The sequence below is a fragment of the Ambystoma mexicanum genome, chromosome 4p (genome assembly GCF_040938575.1).
Source record: "Ambystoma mexicanum isolate Mex_15411 chromosome 4p, UKY_AmexF1_1, whole genome shotgun sequence".
Classification (NCBI taxonomy): Eukaryota; Metazoa; Chordata; class Amphibia; order Caudata; family Ambystomatidae; genus Ambystoma; species Ambystoma mexicanum.
The window spans coordinates 1163804925-1163824085 of record NC_090927.1 but is presented as its reverse complement, the minus strand read 5'-3'; the positions used below and the strand labels follow the sequence as shown (position 1 = coordinate 1163824085).

The 19161-nt window shown below is 45.9% G+C and overlaps 1 protein-coding gene across 17 annotated transcripts in view; it reads left to right on the top strand.

Moving 5' to 3' along the window:
• Positions 1–19161, top strand: part of SYNE1 (spectrin repeat containing nuclear envelope protein 1) — a 1651720-nt gene that overhangs the window by 1356261 nt on the left and 276298 nt on the right. For all 17 annotated transcript variants that reach the window (XM_069606781.1, XM_069606782.1, XM_069606785.1 and 14 more), the window contains 3 exons: positions 104–308; positions 6855–7037; positions 7417–7563. In XM_069606781.1, coding sequence (XP_069462882.1) covers positions 104–308; positions 6855–7037; positions 7417–7563 — 535 coding nt within the window. The remainder of the gene's footprint in view (positions 1–103; positions 309–6854; positions 7038–7416; positions 7564–19161) is intronic.

Below are 19161 nucleotides of genomic sequence, written 5' to 3'. Positions count from 1 at the left end.
ATGTGATATTTTGTTGAAAGGCAATGTTTTGATTTAATGCTAGGCAATTGAGTTTACATCTTCCCTTACTCTACTTAACCATCTTCCCAATTACCATTGCTAGGTGGAATAACTTGCTAGAGGAAATTGCAGAGCAGCTCCATGCCAGCAAGGCCATGCTCCAGCTATGGAAGAGGTATAAAGACTATTGCAGCCAGTGCACCTCCACAGTACAGCAGCACGAGGAGAGAACAAACGATCTGCTTAAGACAGCCACAAACAAGGACATTGCAGATGATGAGGTTACTGTTTGGATACAAGACAGCAATGTGAGTGCAAAACATACTCACTTTCATGTGGTGAATGTACAAATTAAAGTGTGGTTCGAGGATGGGAAAGACCACACACAAATCAATCTTTATTTTCTCATTTCCTGATGTTATGGAAGTTAGATTTATTTTTTGGAATAGGAATTCAATATTTAGACTTCTAACCAAAACAATGGGAGCAGACATACATAACACATTCCCTTTTTGTGACGCTGGAAGTCTCTGCACCTCCCCTTAATTTTAGTATGCTGCTAAAGGATTAATCTAATGAAGTTCTCACATTCATGAATGTGGCCAGTATGTAGCATAACTCTCAGTGTTATTTTGAAAGACAAGAGGGAAAAATAGGAGAATTCTGGTTGTTTGTACCCATATTGCTCACTACTGCCATGAATAACCCCATCTCCGCCGGACTGATCCTGTCCTCTCTTAAACACTCCCTTGTGATCCCTCTTTTAAAAAAAAACCACACTGGATGCCCATCTCCCTTCTTTTCTTTCTTATGAAACTTCTGGAAACTCTAGCTAGTCGACTCCTTAGTTCTTTTCCTGAAAACTGTACCTTTTTTCACTCATCCCAATCTGGTTTCTGCCCTCAGCGGGGCACAGAAAGTGTGTTGGTCTCGGTGGTCGATGATCGTACTCTGCTTTATGATCAAGGCGAGGTCAGAGCATTGCTTCTCCTTGAGCTTTCCGCTGCTTTCGACACCGTCAACCACACGGTTCTACTTGATCGCATCACCATGGCAGGCATATCGGGTGCTGTTCTCTCTTAGTTATTCTCCTTTCTTTGCCCCCTTTCTGTTCTGAACCTGCCTCACTTCTATGTGGGGTTCCTCAGGGCTCTGCCCTCTCCCCTGTTCTGTTTAATACCTATATCCAAACGCGGACTGAGCTTCAGTTGTTACTCTTATGCCGACGACACCCAAATATTGGTCCATTTATATCCCACTGTCCACGATACCGCCACCAGATTTCAGAGTTTTCTTGAAGCTATGGGGGTATGGATGTCAGCCAATTGACTTAAGATGAACAGGGAGAAAACTGAGGTGTTGGTGGTGGGGCCCCCTTCTGCTAAAGCCTTCTGGACGCTAGCCTTCTGGCCGCCCAGTCATTGCTCCTGCCCTATCCCTGTCTCCTCTGAGAAGAATTTGGGCGTTAAAATAACCTCTTTATCCTCTGACCTTCATATCGGTGCTATCTGCCAAAGAGGATTTTTTCAGCTTAAAGCTGTGTGCAAAATGTTGCCCTATCTACCCTCTCACTGTCACGCTTAAGTTGTATCCTCTCTCATCTTATCTACCATGCATTATTGCAACCCCCTATTATTGGCACACCCTGCATACCTTTTGCAGTGCCTGCAGGCGCTGAAAAATGCGGCAGCCAGAGTTGCGACTTGTACACCTAGGCACCCTTCAGTGGATGTCCCTGATTTCACAGAATCCACTTCACCTAAAGGTGAAATCTTCCAAAAATGTTTTCTTCAAATTTCTATTTTTATAATACATGGGGAGACCCATCACTTCCATGTACCTCATCCTATCCCCGTACCCCACGCCCCATCTATGTTTTAAAATGTACCCACTTACCTAAACAATTAGAAGACTTTTCGAAGATTTCAGATTAGGTGAGATTGGATTCAGTGAAATGTACAGTACCCCCCTTTAGCTAGACAGTTGTTTCTAAGATCTTTTTTGCACTGCGTGCTGATGTCCGTCAGCTGCTGTTGTATCTTGTCATACGCAACAAGTTAAGAGCTTCTGGTCCTGCCGACCCCATGAGTTTCTAGTATGCAACAGTAAAAACTACAAAATTTCTGTTTATATTGTACTGGTTGCCATACTGTCAGATATTTTTCTATTTGTAACTTTACTTTCTTTGACAACAATGGAACAACCAGCTACTTGCTATGCCCTGAATCCTTTCCTGTCTTTATCGGTAAGCAAAGCTTTTTTAGCTACACTTACCTTTGGGGGCACTGGTCATCCAAATAGGTTACTTGTGCAAAGGGGGGGGTGTAGTCCGAAAAGCGTTTTTCCCACCTGCCTGCCCTCTCGGGTTGGAAAACACTGTATAAGGGCATACATTTCCCAGAGACCCACTCAGGTTTCTTGAGCTAGTACATTGGTTACCTTGTCTGGTGGAAACAGAGGTTTAGACTGTCTGATCCCAATCACCATCTCAGCCAGACAATGGTCCTCATTACAAGTATGGCAGTGCAGGTAAAAACGGCAGGAATGCGTAGGTAATTCCATCACCGCCTGTTAGGTGGTTTTTCTAAAGTCCACTGTGAGGGGGGTCAGTAGTTCGAGGCAGATAACTGCATGTAGGTTTTTCAGAATTAAATGTTTTATTAAAGAAAAAAAGGTTGAAACAATTCCTCGCTAATCCAGCTCTATCAGGGAATTCTGTACCTAGTCTAAAGGCTAAGGGAATATCTCCTAACATATACAAACTGGCCCCCACACTAAATAACATAGCATTCAAAGTAATTCATAAACAGCATAAAAGAATAAACAACAATTAACCCGTATTTGGATGACCTTCACCTATCCTGGGTAAATCTCTCACCCAGGATTGCCAAAAGTCTTGAACCAGTTCTTGTAAGGTCCAACTAAAACAGAAGGTCATCAAACAAAAATCCACTGGTAACAGCTCTTCAGCTTTCATTTGAAAAGATACCTTTCCAATTCTAGCCAAGAAAATAGCACCAATGGTAATCCTGGATTACCTCTTTCCAAGATTGTTTTGCCACATTGCAAAGAATAGATTAACAACCTTTCCTTCTACAATTTCACAAGTGATTATGACCCCTGTAGTGTATTTGGTATAATTGTCAGGGTGCTTCTTCTTGGGTTGTTGCTTTCTCGTGATAGCCACCCTTCTGCTACTGTTACCATGGGAAAATACTCCTTTGTCTCACAGTATGCCACTGCTTCAAGCAACCTCATAAAACATCCACTGACAGTAGTATACACAACCACAGTTCTGATATTTCTTCTTCAACTTTGTACGTCAGGATTGTTAGACATTTAAAGACAGGAAGGCAAGGCCCTCTTCTTTCCTATACTCTGAGAAAAGGGCAGCCGCTTTGCCTCTTATGTCTGCTTTACTTCCATATGTGTAACCTGCTTCTGCTTCAAGACTGGCTTTCTTTCAACTTGTGCAGTCTCAGCATTACAGATTATTTGCTCAATCTTCTTACAAGCACCCTGCTCCCTTCCCCAGCTGTATTCATAGCTTACTGGTTCCAGTAGCTTCCCTGAAGCTGTATTGCCACACTTCCAACTTCGGGTAACAATGCCACACTTGTATCAGAGGACACTGGACTTTTAACAAATTTGCAAATCAGTTGGATAGATTTAAACAGAGCCTGCTTCACTATAGAAAGGGTTTGCCTCTTGGCTTGGCTAATGCTTGTTCTTTTTAGTACAACCATTTCTAGGTTTAAAGAATGATTATTCCTAATGTTATAATGTTCAGTCTTCAAAGGAGAAACAGATGTAGGTAACCATGACCACTCTTGCAGGTAGATCTTTATCCTTAAATAGCTGCAAATGCTTGTATTCCCACGTATTATCACAGATGCGTTCTAACTCCTGACGGGATTCACAATTGGCCACACACGACCTTCTTTTGATGTTGTAAATGCTTCTAACAATTGTGAAAGTCAACCTTAGGGTTTTTGGAATGTTTCAGCAAGCGTTCCCTCTTTTATTAGGGACATGCGACCCCTCCGGAAATGTTAATAGTTTAACAATGGAAAATTAGATGCTTTTCTTCTTATACGAGCACTGTGACTTTTACTAGAAGTTTGCGTGATATATTTGCATTGTCAGAAATACTTTTCACAACAACAAACAGGTTATACTCGCTTCTACTCTTGAGAGAGCGACTTTAGAGCTAGTAACATTTACCGGCAAGGTTTTTGGAGTGAACCTGAACACCAAGCTTCACTCGCCGGCTTCAGGAACACTGCGGTTGTGGGCTTCTTCACCTTCCCGATTTCTACTTCTACTACGGCTTTGGCACACTTGGTACCCCCACACTTCTGCAGCATGGGTGCCTCAGGTCCGGCCATGCCAACGGGGAGTCTTCTTTGCACCTCTTCCCTTGGCTTGCTTTCTGCTGCGGGCCTTGGGCTTCAGCACAGTTACAGCGCTGCAATTACAGCCACTAGGCGCACCTAATAAAACCTCCACTCTGAGCACATCTTTCTCAGTGCAGCCACAGCAGGGCAGGGTTTGTGAACACAGGACCCTCTCAGAACTTGCAGGTGAAATCTGCTGTCTTTACGTCCCGGCGTCCTTTAAGTGATCAAACTTCCTTAAGAACTGCCAGCCTCGTGCTCTTTTACTTCTGCCACTACTGCCAGCCTTCAAACTCCTGCTCCAGCCCCTTCTCCAGCTGCCTCCTTCTTCACCTACTGCTGCAGCCTGTTATGCTTCTTGGGGCAATTGGTTTCAGGTGCAAAACATTAATGTCAATGGCCTGATCCTTGCAAAGGCATTAGGCTTAATTGCCTGTCTTCTACATCTACATGCCTCTTCAACCCTCTTCTTCGTCTCAGTGTCTATGGGATTCTGGGACATGTAGTTTACGTTCTCAAAGTCAGATGTTGCCACTTGTGTATTTTTAAGGGTAGATTGAATTCCCTTAGTAATTTTAAGGGGCTGCAGGTTTTAACATTATTAGAGGAAGATGGCAAAAAAAAGGAAACACTTTCTCTATTCCTTGTAGTGTATCCTTGGTATTGAGGAAGACATTTGCTTTTAGGGACCAAAATGATGATAATTTATTTTATTATAATAGGTTTGGGTGTTGCAATCTTATGTTTTACCACCTTAGATTTAACAGGGGGTTGAGAGTTATTAAAATGACAATAAGCCATGACCTCTCCTGACATAGTGGTAAGAATCTCCTTGTCAGAGGAAAAATACAGCGTCTCATCCCACGGAATCTCCTCACTACCCTGGGCCCTGTCTCCACCCAGGTGATCCTCCCACAGGACACCACCCCCAGGGTTGCAATCACAAAGTGGACGCCCTCCCCTGGACTCCTGGGAGGAGACTTTAGGCAGAGTTTCAGTGAGGGATCTGCAGGATTCTTCACACCACCAACCTGGGACTTACAAGACACTCTCCTTAGGCATACAGTGCTCCAATGTCTAGTATAGGGCTGTACTACTCAAGGTAGTGGTAGCTATGACAGAGCAGCCAGGCTTATCTTAGGAGGGAGAGAGGGCTGTAGGAAGGTACATAGAAATTGTAGCATGCATATGGCTCAAAGAAACACTTACACACTCTGGAAGTTATATAACAATAATGGTTTATTTTATATATACACACAGGCAAAGAGAATTCTTCAGAAGGGTAAGTACTATTCATAAGCAGTATATGCAATAGAACACCAATGAAATGTTTCTGGTAAGTAAACCAGAGTGTGAAACACTTATAGAATGGCAGTATGCAATTCAAGGTAACTAAAAACCACTTTATAGTAAACCCGGTAGACTATTCTGTTTCAGGAATTAACTATAGTTACAAGACCAAAATAAGCAGGTAAGCACTTTTCAACACATGTAATATTTTCACAGTGAGCCTTAAGCTTTAACAGTCCTTCCCTATCTAGGTAAGAGATTGTCTCAGAATCAGAAAGGGACAATGGGCATCAGTGGCCTGCTGTAGGCAGGCAGGATAAGGTGCAAGCTATAGAGTTCCAGAGGACTTCTTCTGTTACAAGCTTTTGTAGGTAAATTGGGTTCAGGGAAGCTGACAGCTTGTCCTTCAATGCACACATGTGTTAGGCCTGGGCGAACGTGTATGGGTGAATTCCCAAACTTGAGAATCACCACCCCTGCAATACAGTAGTGACAGAAAAACTCTAAGTAAGAATTTCCCTGAGTCTTACCTCAGCAGTGAAGAAGATGATGCAGGTGGGCTCCCTCACAATGCTTTTGGGTTTAAGAAGGTTTAAGGAACTTGCCTATAACTCCTGTTCTGGCATGGATTCATGTGCGACCCCTCCCTCCTTCCGTCCTGTGGATTTTCTTGGTTTACAATGACTTTTTACGTGCTTACCAAATCTGAAGATGGTCACCAGGGGTGGAGTTTAGGGAGATGACTGTCATTGGATAGGGGTAGTAAGACCCAAAGTACAGTTATTGCTTTAGAGGAGAATCCATGCCAGACCCATGCTGGAGAAAAGGAGTTACAGGTAAGTAACTCAAACCTTCTATATTACTTGGTTGATATTCAAAACAAGTTGCCAGTATTCTAAAGGGTAACAAAAGACAGTGATGGGCAGAGTAGATTGAGACGCTAGTGCTTATCTACCTTTCTAAGTAAAAATGGGTGAACGTTACCGAGGAGTTGGTAATTGATGGTCTTGAGTTGCAAGCAGGAGTTTCCATTGACAACCATTTGCCTTTTAAAAATGACACCCAGGTCAAAACAAACAGTAAACCTTTCAAAGAAACCATTGAATATTATATTATGGAATGACATTGAGCGAACTATGACCAACACATGCCACTGTTTTGCTGCAGGATCTGCGTAAAGGCCTAGCTGCAGTGAAAGATTCTCTCTTTGTCCTCCATGAACTGGGGGAGCAGCTGAAGCAACAGGTGGACGCATCTGCAGGTGCAGCTATTCAATCTGACCATCTCTCTCTGAGCCAGCGCCTGTCTGTCATGGAGCAAGCTCTTGGCCGGCAACAGATGCTGCTTCAGGTACCGGAATTCTTCTCTTTTTTTCTGATTGCAAGAATTTTGATAGGTAGATTTAGTCCAAATAAAATATGAACGATGTGCTTGTCTATATGTGTTAAATGCACACTTGTGAGTTACTTGTTGTACCACACACTGGTATGTTTCCATCATTCATACAATTTTTAGTGATCATGATCACATCAGCATTTTTCTGAACATTGCACTAAGCTGCCATACTTTAGAATAAAATGTGATTTTCCTGAGGCAAATAAAAAGAATACTGTTGATGACTAAAAGGTTGAGTGGCACTGAATGAATCTGGGAGCTGGTGGATTACTGGAAAGTGAATCATTTTATTTGATAGATGGGAACTGCATTAAGTATTTTCTTCCTGCCTCAGGCTGGAGTTTTGGATTATGAGACATTTGCGAAGAGCCTTGAAGGTTTGGAGTTATGGATTGTGGACGCAGAAGTAGTTCTGAAAGAACAGGACCCCAGCCATTCATCAGACCTCTTAAAAATTCAGGACCGGATGGAAGAGCTTAAAGTAAGGAATGGAGTGAATTGAACAATGGATTTGGCTTGACTTGTGCGTTGTTTACTTGACAAATCACGTTGCTCAATCTCGCTCTCTCAAACTATCTGTCTATTTAGCTATGTAGCTCTTTCTTTATATTATATGTCACAGGTGCAGCACTATTTTAAGGTTACCTCACACTTTGCATAGGAAAATGGAAACACCTTTTCCTCTGTAACATTTGACTTCATCCATCAAAGTTCACCAAATTCGATAGGCAACTAATTTGGCTGGATCCAGACAACCCATGACAAATGTGGTAACATTTAATTACAACACAAATGCTGAAAACGTTGCTGAAAAGGATGTTTGAATAAAGTGGATTTTTTCCCAGAGCTGCAAAAAAAATCCACCAGGGTGCATATCTCTGAATTGTCAGTTTCAATTTTGAACATTTTCAAAAACCCTTTTCAACAATCCATTACCTTGAATGTGTGCATACTACAAAAGTTTGAAAAATCGAATCACCCAAAATAAATATATAAATGTATTGATGGTTTGCAGCAAAGGGCTGGGGGTCTCGAAGTTTAAAGGGAATTAGCAAAGAAACCGAAAATTCTCCCTAACACACCAATATGCTCCAATGACACAAAACTCTAAAGTGGGCAATAAAAAGATTTAGAAAATCCTCAAGTCTAGAGTGACACCAATAAGTGTCAATCAAACAAAACACAGAATTGTGGAATGAAGAAATAAAAACACCACAAAGACATGGAGGCGTTTGGTGGATGCATGTTAGGGCGAATTTTCAGAAATGTGCTAAATCCCTTCTACCTTAGAGACCCTCAGCTCTTTTGCTTGACTTTAGGACTTTTAATTTTTATCCTGGAGAGAGTGAGACCTTTTCCCACTCTCTCATGTATTTTTCTTTGATTTGAACACTGTGTTTCTTTTGGTTTTGGAGTCTGACAAACTCCATAGGCATCATCTTTTACAATGTGACACACAGCACCTTCAGTGCACTGGCACCGGGAAGTCTTTCAGATTTCCCAAAGGTTTAAATACCTTCTCTTGGCTAAACTACTGTTTCCAAGAGCAGTAAAGTGAAATTGACTTTACTTACCTTTTGTAACTTTGTAGACCCAGCACACACTATCTTCAATAAAGTGCTGGAGGGGTTACTTTCTCATGTAACATTTTTATGTTGCCCTTTCTACAATTAATGGCTGGTGGCAGTGGTTTACTTTTTCCTACCATTGTGTGTTTTTACCACAGGCTGCAATTGAAGCTGCAGTATTGCACCCATGGGTGCCTATTTTGTCAAAATGGCCCGGTCTTCTTTTTTCGCCATTTCTTGTTGTAACAATCCTTCTTGAGATTTACTCTGCCTGCCAAACCAGGTTTGGTCCCTTTGTTCGTTTTGTCTTTTGCGGGGTTCACTGCTGAAGTCCGCCTCTGGCTCCAGCGTGTCTGGCAGGGCAGGAAGCGAGGGAGGTGCCTGAAACTCCCTGTGCGTAGTCTCCTTGGTTACAGGAATGCACCTAAAGGTGATTGGCTGGCTGGCTGTCCTTGGAGGACAGCCACCCTGCTGTGTAAGTGACAGCTAGGCTGCGAATTAATGGGAGACACTTGCATAAAAGGCGATGTCTTTTGCAAGGAGGGCAGAGTCAAACACTGGATGAAGGAATCCGTAGAAGAACTTGGAAGAGAAGCTTTCTGCAACTCCTGGACCGTTGGTTTGCCTGGTGAAGCCCTGCTGCAGTGCCGAAGCTCCGAATTTGCCTCGACTAGAGAAGCCCTGCAAAGGACGACTTCTCCACTTGGGTTGGTGGGACCAATCGACCACAAGACAAAATCATCTGGAAAGCCTCTTTTGGCACTCTCCCAGGCGCTCGATTTTGGCACTCTCCTGCTGCAGGATCCTAGTGCCTGGGAGAGGAACACCAGAATCAAGTGCATCCTTTTTAAGCTGCACCCGAGCTCCAGGAAGATCCTCCGGTCTCCCGTGAAGCAGGCCTGACCAAGTCTGAGCCTCCTGAACAGAGTGCTGGACCCCAGAAGCAAGGAAAATCCACAAGGTGTCCAAGAACCACGGTGGTGCTATTTGCGAGAAGCTGGAACCACAAAGTGCTGCTGATCTGAACTTTGCCCATTGCTGCTGCCGACCTTCGAATCGTAGTGCAGGAGTCCCCAGACGTCCTCCCTCTTGTCCCCACAACTGAGGCCCAGGAACAACAGGCTCTGCCATGAATAGAAGCCAGCTGGAACCAATTTCTTCAAACTTAAGGTACTGTAAACTAAGGGGTACTTACCTCTTGTTGTGTAGCATTGCTAGCTCTCAGTTGAGACTTGTATTGGTTGCCCTTTGCAGAGTTGCTTGTAGCTTTGCCCATCACAAGCCTCCCAGCCTGCGGTCCAACAGTGATTTCATTTTCTACAAAACTCTCTAACATTGTGCAAGACTTTTTACTTACCTACAAGAAGTGCCTCAGCTCTCCTAGACTTTGTTCAATTAACATTGGCTGTCCTGGCTCCCTGAAGACTCTTCTAACCTCTGGCTTTGTGTTTTAACTATCCCTCCAAAAACTCATGCATTCTTTACTTCTGTAGCTGGGAAAGGGTTAATCTACATTGCATTGTGGGGTTCAAAAGTGCTTAACTGTTTGAGAAACTTGTTCACAATTTTTTCCTTCCCTAACCTTTTCCTTTTGACACCAAACCCAGTATTACTCTAAGTTTACCAGTGATATATTAATGTCCACAGTGTCCTAGTTATTGAAATGACCTCATGGTTTAGGAAGTGTCTGTGTGTCATCCCAAAAGGGTATCTACTGATTTATTGAAACCGAGAGTGTGAATTTATGAAGTATATTTAAGTGTTACATATTTGCTCCCTTCTAAGGAAAGCTTATTCAAACTGACTGTTAAATTAATAAATAATTGTTTAATCAAGAAACCTTGAGTATAAGTGTTATTTGGATACTTGTCACTTTGAAAGCCTGTTACAACCCTACAGCTCACATTGACCCCTCTTGAGATAAGCCTGGCTGCCAGTCACTCTACTAACTAGTGTAGTACATGCTTATACCAAAGGTTGAGTTAACTATTGCCAAGATGACAAGGCTGATGCAGTCTCCCACAGGGTACTGCATACAATCTTGCCTAATACTGGAGCAGAGCAAAACATAAAAGTGTGTAACAAGTGTGTTGGGTAGTATTTAATGTATGTGCTTAATTCTCCCCACTTGTAAAAACCCCAGCCCTTTTTGCTGGACTCTTGGATATTTTTTGCAGTTTTCCTGAGTGAGTGGGATCCTTTTTCCAAGCTCACTCAGTCATTCACTTTATCTTTCGGAACCTTTTTCAACCCTTTTGATTGTATCTTTTTGGAGTCAAGCTTTCCTCCACCTTTTTACGGCATCTGCAATTTACTAATGCAGCACACAGCACTTTTTGTGCAGTGTGGCTGGGAGCTCTTTGAGCTGCCCTTTTTTATTTTTCCTTGTGATAACTGCTGTTTCCAAGGAAAGGGCAATATTTTTTTATCCTACCTAACTTTTGTTTTGTGGAATCAGCACACCCCACCTTATGTGGACTGCTGAGGGAACACAATGTATCCCCTTTTCCACTTCTCCCGTAACTTTCTAGTTACAGTGAAAAGTTAATCTGAGTGGCTGGGGGCAGTGGATGTTTTCTACCAATTTTTATGAAACTTACACGCAGGCTGCTATTGCAGGTGGGGTTTGGGACACATGGGTCGCCATTCTACTAAAATGGTGCCTGTCTTCTTTGTTCCCCAACTCTTGATGGCTTGTCCTTTCTTGCTCCCTCTTCTACTTAGCTGCGTGGGGAGGTATTGATAGTTCTCTTGTCTTTGGCGGAGAGGGCGCTAGAGGGCCAACCAAGATGGCCACCTTGGTCTAGGCTCCCGCTCAGCCCCGCATCAATCCTGAACAATCCTTGCTGTTCCCGGTGATATTGCAAACCCTGTCCCCATACCTGAATATCTGCTCGCTCCAGCTACCATCCAACGAAATCTGGGGCAAAATCGGCCTTTTTGTAACGACAAACGGCCCACGCGGCCTGGCGGCCAAGCTGCGTGTAACAGGCCTGCCCAGAGTGTTGGGAAAGAGGCGTCCGCCAGCAGGCCGGCGGAGGATCCTGCCCCCCTTTGTCCATCTGGGGCCGGGAGACGACACGAGGCCTCGGCGACACAGCCGCCTGAGGGACGGGGACGCCGGCGGCCGAGGCGACTGGGCGAGAGGCAGGTTGCTGCTCCCTCCTCCTTTCCCCCCAGCAACCATCCAGCCTGCTCCGAACTCCGGCTCACCATCAGCGGGTTCGAAGGCGGGGGAACATCGAGGGACCCAAGAGCACCGAGACACCTGAGGAGAGCCCGGCCGCATTGGGGGTGTGAGGACTGCCGCGTGCGGAGGTAAGGAGAGGGGCGGAGGTCGCGTTGCTCCTTGAACAAAGCTGGCACGAACGCGCCCCCCCTCGCGCGCAAATAAACACATGGGGCTCGGCACACACGTCCTTCTTTGCTGCCGTTCTCTTGGCTGCGGCCCCGAGCTGGTGGCGCTTCGCCAGCCCCTGGGCGGCCGGATTGCTCCGGTCAACCTAGAGGATAACAACGCCATAGAAAAGTGAAGCTAGCCATACCACAAGAGGATTAGATCCCACCCTTCTCATCACACTTGCAACAGCTGAAAGCCGATAATCTTCCTCCTGTATAAAAAGCAACCAGCGGTCGTCTTCACAAAGCAGTTTTTTACCAAACACCTGCCCCATAGCCTTTCGCTGCATCGCCCCCCCTCCCCTCTGAAGGAAGAGAAAGCCGTAAAAGCTTTGTTCGCACCGATCGTGCTCTATCAGCCATTCCAAATAAAGTAAGAACAGAACTTGACAAGAGTCCACCCTTCACAATAGCGGCGGACCTCCGCCCTACAAGTCTACACGTCCACCGATCACAACGAACAACGAACAGTCCTGACCAGAGAAAGGTCCACGCTCCATCCGCCAGACCCAACTGACATACCCAGATCCGCAGTCACGATGGGGAAAAATGACAAATCCCAGAGGAAGCTGAACTTTGAAAGTGGCTCAACCCCAAAAGCGCCCCTCCATCAGGAGGACCAGGCCTCATCGTCAGTTTGTCCACACCAGGAAGAAACATTTGATAACCCATTCGAGATCAAAGAAATCCTCCTAGACTTGAAAGTTGGCATTGGCAGCCTGAACAATAAAATGGATGGTTTGGCCTCTAAAGTCGACCTCCTGCAGCATCATATGGACTCCCACGCTGAACGCATGAACGATGTTGAGCAGAGAGTATTTAATCTTGATGATAACTCAACAACCCTAGCCAATAAAGTCTCACAACTGGAATCTCAAATGAAATCAAAAATTTCCAAGTGCGAGGATCTAGAAGGTTGTTCAAGAAGGAATAACCTACGGATAGTTGGGGTAAGAGAGCACCAAACGCAGGAGAAAATGGAAGACTACGTGGAGTCCCTTTGCATAGCCTCTTCGGCCGAGAGGCACTATCTCAACTTTTCATAATAGAGAGGGTACATAGGGTACCTTCGACCAGACCTGCTCCAGGCTCGCCACCCAGGCCAATCATAGCGAGGCTACTTAACTGTAGAGATCGGGATGCCATCCTCCGGCTGGCCAGAGAGAAAGGTGAACTACTCCATGAGGGGGACAAAATACATTTCTAACCCGACTTCTCCCCAACCGTGCAGTCACAGCGGAAAACATTTGCCAGCGTCAAGCAGAGACTCAAAAACAGTCAAATGGCTTACTCAATGCTCTTCCCTGCGTGACTTAGAGTACAGCACGATGGGAAAGTCCACATCTTTCAAACTCCGGACGAAGCGAACGTATTTTTAGACCAATTGGGCTGCCCAGAACAGAACCAAGCTCTCCCAAGACCACAAAGAGATAGAAACCACAAGAATCCACCATAAACGGAAGGGACAGGTGGCACGCTACAAGTCTATCCACATCACTGAGAACGCCGGAACATCCACAATGAGCGTAAAACGGGGCTAGGATACTTGGGAGGCCCCAGGTGCCCCTAGCACAGCAACAGTTTGGTTCACAAGTTGAGTTTTTTCGGGGAGGAGTACACCCGTCGGCATGGTAACTCCATGGTCCGCCATTTGTTCTTGTTGGTTGACGAGGGACCTCTCTGTGGGCCAGTTGGGGGTTGCCCACCCTAAAGAGAGAAACGTTACGGGCCTGTTGGGATTTGCTCGTGGACTGTGCTCTCAGAGTACATCAGGAAAGTTCAGCGCTGCCCATTCCCCGCCGCCCCCTTGCCCCTCTTTCCTCATCCCACTATCATTACCGCCACACCACTCAGGCACCCTACCTCCAGGCATCGACCCCAACACTGGGCTAAACTTAGCCGCATCAATGTTGATCATTGAAAACGAAAAGTGGTCCAACATAATGATTAACTCGACCCATTCAATGTCTTGACTTGGAACATAAGAGGAGGCAATATCCCATCCAAAACCAGGAAAATCCTCCAATACCTCAGACGACATGAGGTGGACGTGGCCATGATTCAAGAAACTCGCCTACTCCCAGGGAAAGGGTGGGCTAAGAGCTGGGGCTGCCACAGATACTTCTCCTCATACTCCTCCTATTCTAGAGGAGTCGCCATCCTCGGATCAGCTTCCGACTGGTCCGCACGGTGAAAGACACAGAGGGGAGAGCGGTCCTAGTAAGCAGCATCATAGCAGGCCAGAAAATAACTCATCAACTCCTATGCACCAAACGTGGATGGCCCTGGCAGTTTTGGATGGGTGTTAACTCAGCTCTCCACTCAAGACCCGGCAACCATAATCTGGGGAGGTGATATGAACACGGTATTAGATCCAATAAGAGACAGATCGAAAGCCACTCCACAGCCTCTTTCCAAAGCTTGCATCCAAATAAAGGAAATCTGCATAGCATTCGATCTGCAAGACACCTGGAGAGTCTCTAATGGGGAACTACGAGAATTCACTTTCCACTCTGCGGTACACAACACGAGCTCCCGAATCGACTACCTCTTCACCTCAGCGAATGGCTCCTTGTCAAGCGGCCGGTGCTGCATCCATCCAAGAACGCTCTCCGACCACTCCCCACTATTCCTCAGTCTTAAGCCTTCCAACCCTACATCGCCACTACAGCGGTGGCGCTTTAAGACAGGCTCGATGCCTGATGAAGTATTCGCCTCCGAACTAAGGGAGGAGATCAATGTGTTTCTCGAAGCCAACATAGGATCGGTCCCCTCTTCTGGCACAATCTGGGAGTCTCTAAAATGCTTTATTAGAGGAGTTTGCCGCGCCAAAGAAAAGGACATCCTCAAACTCATCAGGCGCGAGCTGGCAACCAGCAAAGAGAAATTAAAACACCTTGAGCTCCAGAATGCAAGCATGGTTGACCCAAGAATAGCAGTGGCTCTGAAAAAGGAACTGCAAAAATTCAATTCCACAGCAGACCGTGAGATCAAATTTCTAAACCGCAGCAGTCAAGTCCGACAGTATGGTGAGGGCCAAAAACCCGGCGCTCCTCTAGCGAACCTAATCAGAGCCAACAACAAACAGTCTCAAATCAAATGCATTTGAACCAAACAGGGCGAGGCGATCCACACCGACGAAAGGATAGCAGAGGAATTCAGACTCTTCTACCAAGATCTCTACAGCGCCAAACTTAACAAAGACTCAAACGCCCCGCTAGAATATCTGGAAAACACAGAGCTGTACTGGGTCGATCAACCCCTGCGTGAACCTCTGAATGAGATGATCTCACAAGAAGAGATTATAGAGGCCATAAAGACCCTCCCTTGCTCCAAAGCGCCGGGCCCAGACAGCCTAACGGGAGAATTCTATAAAGCATTTGCAAGCACCCTAGCTCCCCTCCTGGCGGCGGTATATGAGGAAGCACTGGAAAAGGGGAACCATCCACACTCCTCCTGTGAGGTCAATGTCATCCTATTACACAAACCTGGCAAGCCACCAGAAGACTGCGCATCCTATCGTCCTATTTCCCTGCTTAACCTCGACAATAAAATACTTGCTAAGGTGCTTACTAATAGGTTGATGCCACTGATGCCCGCCCTTGTGCTAGCAGACCAAGCCGGCTTCGTACCAGGCCGCAATACGACCTTCGGAATCAGGAGAATGTTCGGTATCATCGAGGCACTGGACCCTCAAAGCAGGCAATTGCACTTCCTCTCGATGCCGAAAAAGCATTCGATTCGGTGGAATGGCCGTTTCTGTTCACTGTACTCACCAGGATCAAACTTGTTTCTCTATTATACACCAAGACACGAGCTAATATTATTGTAGGCACAGCCAAATCAGCCCCTATGGAACTTCAGCGAGGCACGAGACAGGGCTGCCTACTATCGGCATTCATCTTCACCTTGGTAATGGAACCATTAACCTCCAACCTTCGAGAACAACGTCGGCCAAGGGGACTCATCATAGGGCCACACAAGCTCATCATATCCCTCTACGCCGACGACGTGGCACTGTTCATACGCGACCCCGAGGACAATCTGAAGCCTGTCATGAGGGAAGTCATTAAATTTGGAGCGGCCTCCGGATTAAAAATCAACTAATCAAAATCCATCGTATTCCCACTGACCCCAGCCACCAAGCCGTTTGCAGACGACTTCCAATTCACATGGAAAACTTCCAAGGTCCGATACCTGGGGATACATATGTCATTGAATCACCATGAAGTGTTTCGAGATAATTACGAAGAGGTGGTCAAGTCCCTTCAAGAAAGAGTGTCGCGTTGGAAGACTCTTCCATTAACCCTTTGGGGAAGGGCCTCCCTGGTCAAGATGGTGATCCTGCCAAAACTACTATACCTATTCACCAATATCCCTTTGCTGCTATCGCAAACCTTTCTGAAAAAACTGAAAAGCTTGGTCCTTGAACTACTTTGGGCGGGCAAGCCAGCCAGAGTGGCGCACGCAACACTGACACTCCCGGTTTCGAGTGGGGGGCTGGCCCTTCCAGATCTGGAGAAATACTTCGGGGCAGCGCAAGCCCAATACCTCAGTCACTGGTAGGCCACTCAAGTAATCCGACCTCATGTACAAGTGGAACGAGCCTTGGCAACGCCTAACCTTCTGACTGCTGTCATCTTTGGCCAGATTCCCGTCCCCGGCAACACAATGAATGTAACGCTCCCGACGTACAAAGTTTGGAAGACACTAGCCCAAAAGCTCTGGGTACAAAAACAATACTCTCCTCTTTTGCCCCTTACCAGGTGTTCCACTGACCTCAGAGAAAGTTTTTCACCAATGGGTCGAAGAACTGCACATAAAAACCCTAGGGGACCTCTTGACAGAGGATGGCTTTCTAACCCCTGATCAAGCAAAACTGAAAGGGGGCAACACTGCACTAGACGTATTCCTTTACTTCAGGACTCGTTACACCCTGCAGACCCTCCTGCCCGACTTCCCGTGTCAACCACCAACCTGGCAGCTGTTACATAACGTTATTCAGGCACAAGGCGAAGGTATGCTGGTGTCGCAGATCTACACATCCATTATCTCCAGCACGCCCCCCGTCATCACACGCGCAAAATTCAGGTGGGAAAATTCACTGCATATATCCATTTCAGAAGAAGATTGGATCTACATACTGAAACAGACGCAAAAAGTCGCTCTCTTGTCTTTGGCGGGCTTCCTTGTGAAAGACTGCCAAGGCCTCATGGGTGCCTGAAAGGACAGGAACTGAGGGAGGTGACCGAAACTACCATGGTCTTTGCCCTGCAGTGCCTGGATCCAGTTTGAACTGGGAGTCTGGTTGTGCTTTTGGACAAGCCAGCTCCCAAATCTGCATGTAAGGCTTTTATGGTGATTTAATGTTCCAGCCGTTATTCCTGCATAAAGGCGATGATTCAGGAGCAGCAAGAGAGAGAGTCGCCCTCTAGAACAAAGAATCCAAAGAAGAAGAAGTAGTAGAAGAAGGACGTCTGCAGCCACCGCCAGCAGCCGCCAAGGACTGCTGAGTAACCTCTACAGCTCCAGCGTCCTCTTCTGATAGACAGGGAAGATCCAGAATGGTTGACTCCCTCCCCCCCCATGGACTGGTGTGACCAAACACTCTCGAGACAATATGCATTTTGAGCTGTCTCTCGAAGAGCTGCGACCCTTGTGTGCTGCAATTCTCGAATAGCAGTGCATCCTCTCCTGAAGCACGGTTTCGGCTGGAACTTTGTGGGCATCCTGCTGGACATACAGCAACTCTTTCCCGCTCTGAGACATCTTCCCTTCCAAGTCGAGGACTTAGACACGGAGAGAAGCCTGATGCGTGACAACCGTCACTGAACTGAAGCCTGTGCCGAGTCCCAACAAGCCAGTATCGTGAGGATCGTATGCTTGGCGTCCCACTGAAAGAAGCTGACTGTCTGCTCCTGCCAAAAGTTCCTTCTTCAGCCTCCAGGTCAAGAATCCAAACAGGAGCTGCTGTTGCCTCGCATGGGCACCCGCCGGTGACACCGTCTTCTTTCTTCATGAAGAGGTTCTGTCCTGCTCCTAGGTACTTACCTGGGTGCTTGCTTTGTTGAATCGGACTCCTCCTGAGCTTTCCTTTCTGAGGCACATTGAGGTGTACAACCCAACTGTGTCATCCCAGTCCTAAGGACACTGACAATTTGGTCTACAATCCTTCAAAGGGTCTACCTGAACCATCTTTTAACTAAAGCTGCACAGAAGAAACCTGCTCATTTTGACAACGTTGACAGTGTATGCCTTCCTGTTTTCTGCCGTCCAGGGGGCCCTGGTTCCCCAGTGCCTCCTCTGACTCTGAGACTCAGATAGGGTTGGTCCTCTTAATGTATAAGCTGCCAAAAAGTACTTGCCAGTATCTCTGTTGGGTTATTTAATGTTGGTTAACAGAACTGAATGCTATCTTGAATACTTGCCTGTATAACTTCTAAGAGTTTACTAATGAACTGACTAATGCTTATCAAAAGTCTTACTCTATATATATGTGAGTAGTGTAATTCTAATACTGTTAGTTACCTTAGTGCTTATAATAAGAATATTGTTATAAAATGACTGTTTTTAAGTGTATTCTTGACTATAGGTGTACTCTGAGGTCTTTGTACTTACCTGCAACACTTCTGCCTCCTAGACTAAGCCTTGCTGCTCATCCATTACTACCAAACCTTTTGGGTAGTTCAGGCCAAACCTAAGAATTAAGAGGGAGTCTTCTGAAATCCTACCACAGGTGGACTTTAGTAAAACTCCCTAACAAAGTGGTGCAAAAGATCACACACACATATACCCATAAGCAAAAGAGGGCTCCCCCCACCCCAAAACAGACAGCATCACCAGTATAAATCTGCGCGGGAAACAAATGTATGCACCCGCAATAGATACAGAATACCAAGGAGTAATACACTATAAGAACAACCGTGAAATGAACCAAAAAGCACAGGTTACGTTTACGACTAACAAAAATGTCTAGAAATGCTGGGGATGCCAATGTTGAGGAACACTCACTAACTCCAAATGTAAAAAAAATTGTAATTCCTCAACAGTTGTACGCAAACACTTTATTGTACACCAGAGTACCTTTGCTCCCCGATACAACCATGCACGCT